Below are 14,625 nucleotides of genomic sequence, written 5' to 3'. Positions count from 1 at the left end.
TGTGATAAGTTGACATTGCTACCTTTTAACTGAGTCTAACTTAATTAAATAAGAATAAGATGCATAATACCAACAATAAAACAAAAGTCAAATTACTATCCTATTGTTATCCCACAACCTTTTCCATCTAAAACACATTTCAATTAATCAATTAACGCACATACACCAATTCTTCTTCTTTTTAAAACCCTAAAATATAATTTATATATTTAAATATTTATTTATTATAAATTTTAATTATAATTTAATTTATAAATTTAAAAATACTTATTTATTATGAATTATAGATATAATTATATAAAAATAAATATTTATCCCATGCATTCATATAGACAAAAATACTAGTTTAGAATAGATTAAATAAACTTAAAATAATAATTAATAAGCTAAAAATATTTTGAACTATATAATTAATTAAAAATATTAATTTAAATTTATTTGATATATAAGCCCATAAAACCGAAAACTTGGTGTGATAGAAAAACTAAAACCCTACTCCATATTGTGGCCGCAGATGAAGTATGTAAAACAGCTGTGGGTGTAAATGTAATTTCAAAATCACAATAATAGCTCACCCACATTTTCTTTTATGTACCTTTTTCCTTCCTATTACATATGATTATGAGTGTTTGTCATTCGATTTGATTATATTAATAATTAAAAATTAATTTGAATCAAATTTAAAAAATATATGTAGTTTGATTTAAATAAAAATCAAACCAAACTAATATTTTATGATTTAGTTTAATTTCATTTTTGTGGTTTTCATTAAAATTTATATACTTTATTTTCATTTTTTAAATTAAATTACATTAAAAATAATAATAACAATTTAAAAAACTCATTAATATGTTAAATCTTCTACAATAAAAATCTATCAAAATTATATTCATTTTGAATTAAACATATATTTAAAAAGTTATCTAAAAAAAATGGTATAGATTGTATAAATTTCATATACATAACACTATAAAATATTATAAAACTCAATAATATTAAAAATAATATATGAGTTAAGATAAATGTTGAAATTTGGTTCAATTTCAAGAACACAAATCTGAAACCTCACCAAATCCATGGGTATGAGAAAAAAAATCATCCAAATAAATCTAAAATAAATCAGTTTGATTTTGAATATACGTATATATAGTCACACACATATATGATATATTCACATATATCCATAATGTAAAACTATATATATATATATATGGATTCATTCCAAAAAAAAATTGAAATTAAATATCCTCACTCATTCTTATCTTCAATAACTCAATAAAGCGAATAAGTACCGTTTCCATTTACGAATATTCATAAGATTTGGATCGATTTTGCCATCCTAATATTTATACCCCTTAATTATCAACTTTTCTTCCGAAAATAATCTGGGATGCAAACATGGCTTATTGGCTTCAAAGGCCAACAACTACCAAACAAAATGCATTTATTATGTGAAAATTTCAAATTGACTAAATCAACCACTTTCTATTCCACATAGTCAAATCATTACTCGGTTTGAAACAAAATGAAAAGAAAAAAGTATAAAAAAAAGAAAGAGCTTAAATAAAAGAGAAAATAACATGAAATTAAATAGGATTTTAGATCATTTAATATAATAGAAATATATAAAAATTAATAAAATGAGAAGAAGTGATTTTTGCTCAAATAAAAAATATTCCTGATAAATAAAAAATAAAAAAAGAAAGAATAAGAAACAGAGTAAGAGATATACTTGCTGATTAAAAAAAGAGAGCAAGAGATCTACTTGAAAATGAAAAAGGAGATATTTTTTTTTCAAAAGTAGTCTTTTCAATAAATAATTTTATTACAAGTGTATAGATAAATAATTTAAAAGAATCTGAAGCATTATTTAAAAAGAAATAATAACAAATTATAACCTTCTAATCAAATCTCAGCCACATGACATGCATGCAATGCTCAATATTTCTCTGTAAAGGTCAACAATATATAGTAAAATTTTACAAAACTGGACTAATATTCCCAATCAGTTTTATTACACCACTTTTGATAATCACAGACAATAACTTACATTTGTATTTATCATTTTTATATATTTATTAACTCTTAAATGTAGTAATCGATTCAAACTTCAAATAGCTCAGGGTAAGTATAAAACTATAATATAATAAAAGTTGCAAGATTAACATATTCCTGAAAAACACAAAAAGAAAGAAAGTGTCTTATTATGCATTTCTAATTAATTATGGGAGAAAAAGCCTTAGAAATATTTAGTGTTAGTCTGAGTATTTGGCTTACAAAGTTTTAGAATTATTTGACGAGATTAAATTTAAATTATGTCATATCTGAATTAGTTCGCTTAAATATATATAAAAGAAAAGAAACATTGACAATTACTAGTGATATACAAACTGATAACGACTCACCATCCGACATTTATAATATAAAGATAAATCGTTGTCATTGACTAGGCAAGGGATAAATTTGTTTCGAATAGCAAAACAATAAGCTATTTAGTACAAAGAAATCTTACATGAAAATTATGATGAAATATAATATATATATATATATATATATATATATATATATATATATATATATATATATCCACTTGTTATTGAAAACAACATAACAGATTAAGTAAAACAAATAAGAAGAAAGTAGCAGAGAACTCAGACCTAGTTTCTTCGTCGAATTTCTTTCGTTTAAAATTTTTCATACTATAAATCAATTTCCACAGCAAAAGTATTAGTTTTCCACCTCTAAAATGATAGTTTGGATATCACGATCACGAATTTCCGATCCTCCTCACATCGTTTTCAACAAATTTCCCTTCATAGTTATTATTACAGCGAGGAACAAATTTGAAAAGGTAACAATAGAATTCAACTTTCTTTTCCACTCGTGCAGAAAAAATAGATACTATTGATAGTCCTTCTTTAACATTTTTTTGTTGTCGTCAGTAACTAGAGAATATATGTCACGACCCATAACAACCCAAACGTTCTCAAACCAAACCTAACCTCCTTTAAACAAGTTTCAAATGAATAGTGGAAATAGCTAATTTTCACACCTTTTTTTTTTACAATGTAAACGTATCACCAAAAAGGAAAACTAAATATTGTAATCATGATATTCACCGAACTAATCTTCACATCCCCAAAAAATAGAGAAACAAACTCAGAACAAAAAAAAGCAAATTAAATATTACAAACTTATATTTCTGCCATGGCTCCTCAGGGATAGTGGTGGTAAGTTGCCGGTGGCGGCGGCGGCGGAGGAGGAGGAGGTGGCGGCGGCGGCGATGCACAACCAAAGGCACTACAATGAACAGGATGTGCATAAAAAGCCTTACACTCATCCAGTGACCTTTGCAATGGCCTATAAGGAATACAATTCTTGGTATCATCCTTATCCTTCAACTTGAGACACGTTGGTGACTCACTGCAGAAGTAGTTATAAGAGTACGTGAAATTCTCCAACCTCGGCAACATGCAAACACTCTCAGGAATCTCACCAGACAACTCGTTATTCGCCACATTCAGCTGCTCCAACTTCTTCATTCTTCCCAATGACTCAGGCAGTTCTCCAACCAACTTGTTGAAGCTCACATCAAACACCGTGACCATGTCCAAATCCCCTATCTCACTAGGCAAACACCCCGTTAAGCCACTGTTGGTGATGATAATCTCGTTAAGGGTACCCTTCATTTTAACCAAACTCGAAGGAAGACACCCTTTTAGGTCATTGTTCGCAAACACGACCACAGAAGCAGTACTGTTCCCGAAATTATTGGGCAACGAGAATTGGAAATTGTTGTTGTTGATGAAAAGTGCATCGAGTTTGACATCGAAGAGGCGCGAGGGAACGTTGCCGTGGAAGTTGTTGAATCTGATATCCAAGTATTTTAAGTTAGGGATGCAAAGAACAACTTCGGGGAATGGTCCCGAGAATTGGTTGTTGCTGATGTCAAGTTCATGGAGGAGGTGAAGTTTGTCGAAGCTAGTGGGAAGAGAACCACAGAAACGGTTGGAGTTTATGTGGAGAAGTGATAGGTCAGTTAAGAGGCCAAGTTCTTCTGGCAATGAGCCAGATATGGTGGCATGGTTTAGGTCAACTCCAGCAACAGTGTAGATGTGAGGATCATCTAGGGCTGGTGCACAGTATATGCCAGTGTAGTTGCAAACATTGGGGCCACACCAGTTTAAGGTGAAGTTTTTGGGGTCTGAGGTGATCTTGTGTTTCCATGCTTGGAGTGCTGTGTAGGCTTTGGTGAGTCTTGGGTTTATTGGGGGGAGAGGGGAAGAAGGGTCTTGGTGTGAAGGGTTGATGATGGAGATGAGAATGGTAAGGAATAGTACAATATTAAGATAATAAGGGCCTTCTCTCTTTGGGGAATGAGAGGCCATTAATAATGATCAAGAGTTTTTTTTTTTCCTTTTGTTGTTTACTACTGATTCTATGTCTCATGGGATGGAACTTGGATTTATATATATATCAAGCTGTTGGGGAAATTTCGGAAGTTTGGTGAGATGCAAATTGACATTACTCATAAAATAATGGGGCATTGTTTTGGTGAGACATTTACATGGACTACTACATGACATCTGAATTCTAAACAGCTTTTGATATTTATGACTTTTATATTGGTATAATGACGAGTGTGACTTAGACATAGACATTGTTGCTTTCTATAATTTAATTTCTAATTTAATCTCCCCCTAGCTATTTCTAGGTACATTATTTTCTCACTTTTTGTGTTAAGAGTTTGTTTCCTAATGCTTATATTATAATCTTCTTTATATTTAACTCGATCAAGTTATTCCTAAATTAGGTTCAAAAGGCTACATATTCATCAGTGACAATCCTGGCCTGTTCAGTTTGATTCTTCAAAAAAGGTTCAAAAGGCTTTTGCTAGTTTCTCCATCTTTCATGAAAGGTCTCAAATTGAATTTAAATTTTAGCTATACGAATGGATTCAGGACGTGTTTTTTTTTTAAAGTTCTTTTTTATATGATTTTTTAATGTTTTTTTATATTAATTAGCATTTTTAGTTCTTGAAAAATTAGTAAACAGCTTATTTTAAACATTAGTTATATCAAGTTCTGTCCTTTTTTTTTTATCGTGAATTCGTGATCCATTTTTACTGTTATGTAACTTATGTTTGTCCGGTTTTTCGTTTTTTAAAATTTATTCGACGTCGGAAGCAAATCGCTAATAGCCTAATATGGAGTAACGCCACTATATATTAGTATGACCTTTTCAATGCACCCATATATATTAGTATGACCTTTTCAATGCACCCATATATATTAGTATGACTATGATCCTAGTTCGTTTCAGCAAAAAACTATAATCATAGTTCAAGATGCTAGAAACAAAGTATTACTTGTTCCTTTCTTATATTCTGTATACACTTTTTCTAATAGTAATACATCGTGGCAAATTGGCAATGAACTGGCATGCATTGTAAACGATAGCAAATGCTGACGTTTGTTGGTGGCTGGAAGGAATTTGGAGGCTGATCTCACCCAAAACACGGTTTTTTTTTTTACCATATTTTGCCTATTTTTATAAGCAAATATATATGTTTAATTATTCCCTTTGACTACAAAACTAGCCATTAGCAAATTGAATCTCCGTTGCATTGTATTGACCTAGCAAAAGGGCCGGGCATATTTTCACATTGGTTGTGAGATAAACTATTTGCTAAGAAATTTCCGGATTAAGTTATATATATTATAATTATATACTATCAATTTATTGTTATGTTATCTGGAGTAAACCATTAGTGTAAACATTTTAGTTTAGATTCTAAATTCAAAGCCCATAAGTACAACAACAACCAGCTGCTGTAAAAAAAAAAAAACAACTTGCTTCCCAAAAGCTATAGGTGATTAATTATATTCCTGTTATAAATAAATAGGCCTATGAGGCTAAGAAAATGTTATATAAAGGATAACTAAACTTAAAATTAAAGAAGTGCTATCTAATGAATATTTCTTATAAAGTACTCTTAAAAATGTCATTTTGTTTTTTCCATATGAATAAAGAAAAGAATTTTACTTTTTCAAGGTGAGAGAAGATGAGTAAATAAATAAGTTCTCACATTCTCACGTACACATAATCTCATTCATTTTAGAAAAATCAAATAAAAAAACAAGGTTTTTTAGCGTTATTAAATGATCACATTCTTAATGGTCATTATTATGTGTAGATGAACAATGATATCTCTGATAGAACCCCCATGATACAGTGAATGTGTGCCGAAAGTCAACAAATGTTTATGCTGTGTCTGAAAGCAAAGCATGAGGTTGATAGGCTAGAACTGATTAGATCGTTTTTACGTTCAATTAGCACTCTCCAATTCCATGTGTCCCTACTGTTCAAGTACCTTTCAGTCTTTTCATTTCTTCCTTCAGCAAATTAATTAGAGTAATAGACTTGCTAGTTGCTACATTTGTTGCCTTGTTATATTCAATGTGACCACCATTTCATGTAATTCAAGTGACATATATAGAGGTGTCGTTAACTAAAATTTTATATAATTCAATTTATTTCAAAATCATAGTGAAACTAATGAAACCAAGTCTTCATAATAAGTTAGACTTAAGACGGTAGAGTAGCCGAGTAGGTAATAAGATTCAATATCAGAATAAAACTTAGCTACATGGTCTATTCTAGCATGCTTGAAATTTAAGAAAAAAAAATCTATAAGGAAATCATTTTCTCGTGATATGAAACCCGTTTTATTAATTTATCCCACTTTGTAATTAATATGAAACTTATCATAAAGGATGTAGCCGATCAAAGTCAAACAACTAGATAGCCAAGGAAGATATTACTTCTCATAGTTTTATTTTATTAAAAATTAAGTGGAATAGAAGAAAAAAGATAAACACCAGCGAACCAACTACATCAGTACATCATATCTATTGACATTTATATAATAATTTGCTATAGGAAGATTGCACTGCTATATACATATAACATATGTTAAATTGCCGTCCATATATAATCTCAAATAATATTTTTTCTTAAATATAATTTTTATCATTAAAAGTATGACACCTTTTTAATCCCTATAAAAAAAATTCTTAAGTTTTTTGAAGTGTATGATAACAAAAGAGACCAATGGATAAAGCGTTATCATGTTATTATTTAGGGAAACTTAGATATCAGGGTAAACTATATATAAAGTATTAGTATTGTTTAAAAAAAAAAAAAAAACAAGAGATCGAAAATTACAAGGGCATAATAGAAAAGCTGGCGTATAGTGGCGTAGGTTTTCTAGAATGTTGCTTCCATGAAGTCAATGTACCATAGCAGAACGACTTAGACTAAGTAAAACACAAACAACACGATGTAAGCTATATCACTAAAGTCTTCGTATTAAAAATTTCTAATTAAAAGCATGTCAATAAACAATTATAAGTAAAAGAATTTTATAAAATCATGCTAAAAGGGTATGGAAGTTTGAGGCAGATTGATATATCATATATGGGCTCGGTAAACATAAAGTAGGTGAAAAATTGAATAAGAAAAGCGAAAACTAATATGGGAAGTGAAATACCTTAGGATGAAAAGGCTTCGATAATTGACATTGATAGTATTTGTTTCTCTTTCTTTTGACTTAATTTGTATACATTATTAGTTGGAAGTGGTAGATAGCATAAGAATCTTTCAACTCACTTTTATTTTATACACGACAATTGTCATCAAAATCTTTAGAGCCGAGTACAAAGTTATAAACTTAAACTGCACTCGATTAACAACTACATAGCGTTTTTGTTATATAATTAAGGAAACATGCCCCTACCCCTACCCTAGAATAATCTGATATATATAATTGATGGGCCACAAGGGATGGTCTTGAGGAATAGAAGGAACACATTAAAAGGAGTTTTAAAGTATGAAGAAAAAATAAAGTCAATGAAACTTAAACCATTTTTGTTAAACGTGTGACTAAATGTTTCAACCTTTTTGTTCCAGAACAGATTGAGATTCCAAGCACTTCTATCACTCGTGCAAGGGAAGATTAAGGAAGTCTTTTGACTATTGAGTCTTTTTACACTTGTTACACTACTTGCCTCGTAATTTCAAATTTGATTACATTTTCCAATTTGTTTAATGTGTAAATAGCTTGACTATGAGCTTCTTGTATGCATTTCTTGAAGGTGACGTGCTCATATTTTTATACCCTGAACTTGTGATGTACATGTAGATTAGACATCTGCATTTGGTTCAACTATGATGCCATTGGTTATGCAAATGTGCAGCATGAAGCTGTAATTGTTACCACAGCCTATACCAATTGTTAGATTTGTGAAAATGAGCTCTATTATTGATTGGGGAATAATTCCCTATTTATACAAGTAACAAATGCAGAGTTAGTTGTACAGTAAAATATTGGCTTATTCTAACCGCCCCCCTCAAGCTGGATTATGGATATCAACCATATTCAGCTTGGAAAGAAGAGTGGAAAAGCTAGGAAATGGAAGAGCCTTGGTGTGAATATCAGCCAATTGATCCTTGGAGGCAATAGGCATGAGATGAATGATTCCATTTTGTACTTTCTCTCTAATTAAGTGGCAATCAATCTCTATGTGTTTGGTCCTTTCATGGAAAGTTGGATTTTGGGCAATTTTGATGGCGGATTGATTGTCGCAATATAAGTAAATTGGAAGAGATGCAGAATGATGTAAATCAATAAGAAGGTACTGCAGCCACCGAACTTCACATGCAGTATCTGTGAGTGCTCTATACTCAGCTTCACTTGAACTTCTTGAAACTGTAGGTTGCTTCTTAGACTTCCATGAAATCAAAGAAGGACCAAGAAATACACAATAACCAGTGATAGATTTTCTGGTATCCGGACAAGCTGCCCAGTCCGAATCACTAAAGGCCGTGAGCTTAAGACCATTAGTGGAAGAGAAGAAAAGACCTTTCCCTGGACAACCCTTGATATACCTAAGTATATGAAGTGCTGCATAATAATGACTTTGATGAGGAGAATCAAGGTATTGGCTGAACATCGCTATGCTGAGTGAAAATTAAAATAAAGGGCAATCTGGTTTATTGCCATTGGTCTGCCAAAGTTAGTGCGGTAAATCAACATGGAAATTAGTTACATAACTATCTGGGTTTTAAAGAACAATGTATTAGCATTCGACGGCCTTTATGAATTGTTATCACAAATATCATTGCTCACATTGTTAATATCTCACTTAGTAAAATTTATACAGACCAAAACCCGTTACAATGTTTTATTACAAAGCAATCCACAAACATGGCAGACAACGAATAGAAGAAGAATCTCTACAATCATTGGACTTCAATCAATCCCTCGCAACAACTCTTTATTGTAAAACCAGAGTTATTATTTTGTTTTGAAATCTAAAAGGAGAAAAACTCAGCAAACTGAAACTCTCAACTCTAGATTTTGGTGTTCTTGCAAAGTGACTACTATTTGGCGTAGCACAAGGTGCACTTTCTCAGTAGTCAGTACCTATCTCCACGTGGCTACAGTCAAAGCAAGCAACGAAAAAACATAGTCAGATCCAATAAACAATAATGTTACTAATTAAGTGATATGAAGACTACACACACACATATACTATTAAACAATAAACATGTTTACTCTTAATGATTATTCTTGTTCATCTCTAGTATTAAATTTTTATGATGAAAACTTGTGGTATGAGAGATGGTAAGTACTCACGTCATATGCAACAAGTGATCTGCAATAATTAGTGTTAGTGAGCACTGTACTTGCAGAGCCACATTCACTGTCTTTGAGTGAAACTGCGGATCTATCAAGCTTGATTGACCAAGGATAATGGTAGTTATGGGCAGTGGCACCCATATGTGAAGATGATCTTTGCATCCTCACTGGCCTTGGGACATTTCTTCCCTCAACTGAAGCTCTTCGCCGGCTCGGTTGCCTCTCGAATGAATCTGGTCTTTGTTTTGGTGCACTGTGTGATCTGACTTTGGCCCTTGATGATTCAGTGTTAGCCATGTAATTTGGGAACAAAGGGTAGTCATAGGACATAGATTCTGCATAAGCTGGCCTAGGGAAAGCAAAATGGTGCTTTGAATCTTCTGTTCTTGACACTGCAGAGTAGAACTGAGGGTGAGGACTGCTTTGTGCTGTGCTGAAAGAGTCCTCAAAATGGCCACTGCAGGTTCTTGGACTCAACTCTGTCAATGCTGATGGAGCCGGTGATACCTTGTAATTTTCTTCCTTTGAGTAGAAACCGTTTGTTGAATAATGTGTGGAAAATCTGTTGTCATATTGTTCTTCATGTCCATGATGACATACACTGCTGTTTCTGCTTATGGAGTTACCTTTTGATTCACAAACATCCATTTCTACAATCTTGATGTTGTCTTCCAAGCCTCTGTCCATTTCCTAGAAGCACAAAACCCATGTTCCATATCAATGACATCATATTCCACATATAACAACATTTCCTAGAGTGCTTTAAAATATAATTCAAAATTATATTTGTTACTTTCTTTCCCTATAAATTTTTTTTATCATGCTGAAAGATACTGCAAATAAACAAAAGATTTCACATCATCATATATATTATATAAATCACATGAATGCTGGAAATTTCATTTTCAACAATCATGTTACTATCAAAAGATAATTGAGAGAAGTCATGAAACTAACATTATATATATGCCTGAACAAATTATCCTCCGTGGCATTTCTGTGCTTTTGATTAGGGTTTCCTTCAGACCCCATTTGGATCCTCTGAGCACGAGCTCTGACTTGTGCTGTCACCAAAGCCTGCATGCATCTCAGTGTTGCCTTGGCTTGTTTTCTCACCAAGTGACCCCTTACTAGTGCCTGCAACTTCACTAATCCTCTTAGAGCACACAATGCTTTTCTTGCCTGACATAGAAACATCAACACATATATCATATCACTCATTCACATACTCAAATACCAACAGCATTAATTCTCAAAGACAAAACTCGATTCCTTAGAAAGTGAAATACCAGGTGAGAGCGAAAGGAAGATTGGATTTTGATGGCAGCAGCCTCTTCAATGCTTTTAGATGTTCCATTGGAAGCAGAAGTCAAACGGATCACAGCAGCTACAGCCTGAGCAGCTGCCACTGCAGCATCAGCTGCTACTGCAGTGGCAGCAGCCACAGCCATGGCATGCTTCCTCTGCTCATTCTGAATATCAGTGTCAGTTTGCACCGTCTGTGAAACAGTCACATTTGTTTCTACAAAATTCAATTCCTTGGAAGTTGTTGGTGGTGTGGTTGTGGCAGTAGTGGCTGAGGCTGATGATCTTCTAAAACTCCATCTCTTTTTCTCCTTTGGGGTTGTGCAAGTTGGAGTGGTTGAGTTTTCTGTTCCATTTGAAGAACAATTCAGGTTGGTTGTAGATTTTCCCTTCTCTTTTTCCTTGTCTTTCTTACCTGTCAACAAGTTTCTAAGCCATTTGCCTGTCTTCCCCATCTCTTTCAAACACCCTAGTAGTAAGCTAATATTGGATACTAGCAAGTAGCAACAACTTTAAAGAAAGTAACAGAAAATGATTTGTATGTAGATCTCTTCATGTCTACAGTTTGTTAAGTTGCTTTCAACTTTATATGGCCCCGCTTATTAAAAATAGATAACGCTATTTTACAGCCTAAACTCGCTGTCTCATCACATATTTTCCGTACTAAATACTAACCACCATTTTTTGAGAATATGTTACTTTGGGGGGTCTCTCCCTATGCCATGTAGTAACAGGTAAGGCCTGGTTGTGAGAAATAAAGCAAAGAGGATGCTCTAAGTAACTGTTACAGATTAAGATAACAAGATTCCTTGCCCTCCAAAGTCTAAAGTGGAAAAGAATTTTCAGTTCCCATGCTGTCCCTAAAGGTAAGTGACCCTCTTGAGTGGATACCAAGGGTGTTTTGGTGATTTCAGTGTCGGTTAATATGGGATGGGATGGATCAGAAACCATGTGATAATAGATCAAGAACATGCAGCATCCGTGTAAAATACTCATATTTGGGTAGGAGAGTGTCTTGTTGAGGGTCCATTACAGGGGTCATGAACTAAAGAAAGTTAAAAGACCTTACAGGATCCAATAATAAATGATTGAGTAGGGGTCCTGAGGATGTGCACGTGCCCATCTTATCTGTGTAGTTAAGAACTAGAGTTAAATATTCTAGTGTTTGCTTTTGTTAACCACTTTTCTACTTACTACTATTTTGTCCTGATACCGTGCCCTTGCAAGAAGTCATCTATCTTTTACATTTCCTATAACCAAAGGCTAAATAGGTTCAAGAGCTTTTATGGTATGTGTTGAGCAGAATGTGTTAATGGTTCCCTGCAAGATTGTTTAATGAACTTGGAGAACTACATAAATGAACTTAAGCAAGCACTGTTACAGATTTTAAGTAGTCAAATCAAATTATTTTACAATTTCAGACTATTCATGCTAGTAGTCATGAGTCAGAGGGCCCCTGACACCAACGTTTATTAAGCTGCTGAATTGGTTGGCTTAGGTGGTGACTAAATGTAGTGAAGTGTTTGATCCATGTGTCAAAATTCTATTGAGAAAGGAAGTATACGATTACAGCTTATAATGGGTGGATTTTTCATATTAAGAAATTGATATAAGAAAGTGAAAATTCCATGTTCTATGGTACAAATATGAGACATTATCTGCATTTTTTTATCTATAAATATTAGTTGTTGATTGTTAGTTTTTTGTTAGTAAGAGAGATTAAACCCACTATCTATTCCCCTTCTCTTCTTCCTTAACCACTCAATTCATCTTATACTCTTTGCATTATCCGCATCTTACTTGGCTAATGACATATATGCTGTAAACGAATGAATAAAATTATGATTAATGTTTGATAAATTGCAAGCAAATAATGTATTCCAGCAAAAGGTAGCCAGTGGTTGCTTAATGCTTATACAAATACATGAATATAAAATTAATAGGGCTATACCCCATCTTACCCATCATAGACTGGTGATTTGCATTGTTTTCAATGACATCTTTTCATAAACAAACAACGAGTTGGCAGTCACATGCCATGTTTATATGCTCCCCATTTGACTAGGTGTTCTGTTTAGGGGAAACACCGCCTTGGGATTTGGCTCATTTCCTTCTCTAATTCTCTACTTGATTCCTTAATCATCGTTTTAGTTGAACAAATAACTTCACCTATGACTTTATCTATCCTTAATCCTTGTAAATTGTGAAGGACAATTCATAGTGCAGATATTTATTTAAAACAAGTGAATTTCCTATCCAAACCATCCCTAGTAGTTGTGCATTGTTTCAAATAGACTAATATACAATTGACTTTAACTGAAACAAGGTAAAAGTATGGAGTAATATCAGTAACTCCATCAAATATGGTCCTAGGATATTCAACTTAATCGAACATCATATTAATACTTTATAAGAAGACGGAGGAGACAAAAACAGAACACAAAATAATTTGATTGGTGATAAGCTAGTGAAGAAGGTTGTCTTTTATGGTTAAAATATTAATCAATAATGATTCAACGAATCCAACCCAAAACAAGTGATGAACTTGATCTGTTGATCATAGGACAGCAATGATGTATTTTCTTGGAAAGTTCTTACATAATCTGATGAAGGAAAAGATATAAATTTGAGGAGTTGACATAAAACGTGTAGAGACACGTTTACAACATCAATATCTAAAAAAATTTAATTAATATGATCTCTGATGCAGCAGATCCTCTAGGTGGGGCCTATAGGAGTCTCTATAGTTTTCAGTTCTCTTCTACCTTGATTGCTCCACATGTGGAATACAGTCCACATCCCTTCAAAGACATTCTGTTATTCATCACGTAATACTTTATTCAAAAAAGCAAAATGGAAGAAAACACAAATTAGAAGCTTGTTTCTTACATGGTTTATTACTTGTTTTGATTAAAGAAAACACAAACTAGAAGCTTGTTTCTTACATGGTTTGGTACATGTTTTGATTAAAATTTGCAAATTTAAGCTCAAATGAACTTCATTTTGTATATTGAATTAGCAAAAGCAAAATTCTTCTTCCATTTCAAACTGAGTCTTAAGGCAAAGCTTAATTTACAATAAGATCCAACTGAAAATCAAACAAAGGGCTTTTTTCAATTTTACTTTTTCGACTAAGGTTTAGGGCTTCTCAACTCAACCAAACATAGCCTTAGAGTACAAAATTACGAGGTAGAAGTATTGAAGAGAATATCTTAATGGTTCTAGTGCTGTTCACATGGATTTCAAAGGATATAGCAGTGCATATGAAAGAGGTTTAATTGGAGATAAATCCTTTGATTCCTTTAAACTTTTTGCTTATATTTATGGTCCTTGTACTACTGCCAGCGCATGCTTCACTTTTTTGTTATTCTTTCCCCTCGAGAAACTACCAAGTAATGTGCTTCATTGATAAATTTTGTCAAAAGGGAGGGAGGATAAAGAACAGGAAAAAAAAAAAAACAGAAAATAAAAGTTTGCAGTTTAGACCTGTTACCTAACTTGACTATGTGACAAAGTTTTAAATAAAAATTAGAGAAGTATAACCAAAGAAACCATGATTGTCTTCTGGGCTCTAAGCAAAACAAAAATGAAAACTTTTAGTACATTCCGAATGGTGA

At 32.7% G+C, this 14,625-nt stretch overlaps 2 protein-coding genes across 2 annotated transcripts; both read right to left on the bottom strand.

Moving 5' to 3' along the window:
- Positions 1–2,795: 2,795 nt before the first annotated feature.
- Positions 2,796–4,454, bottom strand: LOC100818195 (leucine-rich repeat extensin-like protein 6). Its single transcript, XM_041005940.1, has one exon. The coding sequence runs from the start codon at positions 4,386–4,388 to the stop codon at positions 3,216–3,218; it is 1,173 nt and encodes a 390-aa protein (XP_040861874.1). The 5' UTR covers positions 4,389–4,454; the 3' UTR covers positions 2,796–3,215.
- Positions 4,455–9,185: 4,731 nt separating this feature from the next.
- On the bottom strand, positions 9,186–11,592 carry IQD38 (protein IQ-DOMAIN 38). The gene is made up of 4 exons (NM_001357605.1): positions 10,993–11,592; positions 10,661–10,885; positions 9,701–10,393; positions 9,186–9,501 (listed from the first exon to the last, which is right to left on the bottom strand). The coding sequence occupies exons 1-4, from the start codon at positions 11,461–11,463 to the stop codon at positions 9,481–9,483; spliced, it is 1,410 nt and encodes a 469-aa protein (NP_001344534.1). The 5' UTR covers positions 11,464–11,592; the 3' UTR covers positions 9,186–9,480.
- Positions 11,593–14,625: the final 3,033 nt, after the last annotated feature.

This window comes from Glycine max, chromosome 10 (genome assembly GCF_000004515.6).
Source record: "Glycine max cultivar Williams 82 chromosome 10, Glycine_max_v4.0, whole genome shotgun sequence".
NCBI lineage: Eukaryota > Viridiplantae > Streptophyta > Magnoliopsida > Fabales > Fabaceae > Glycine > Glycine max.
This window is presented reverse-complemented; position numbering and strand designations above follow the sequence as displayed.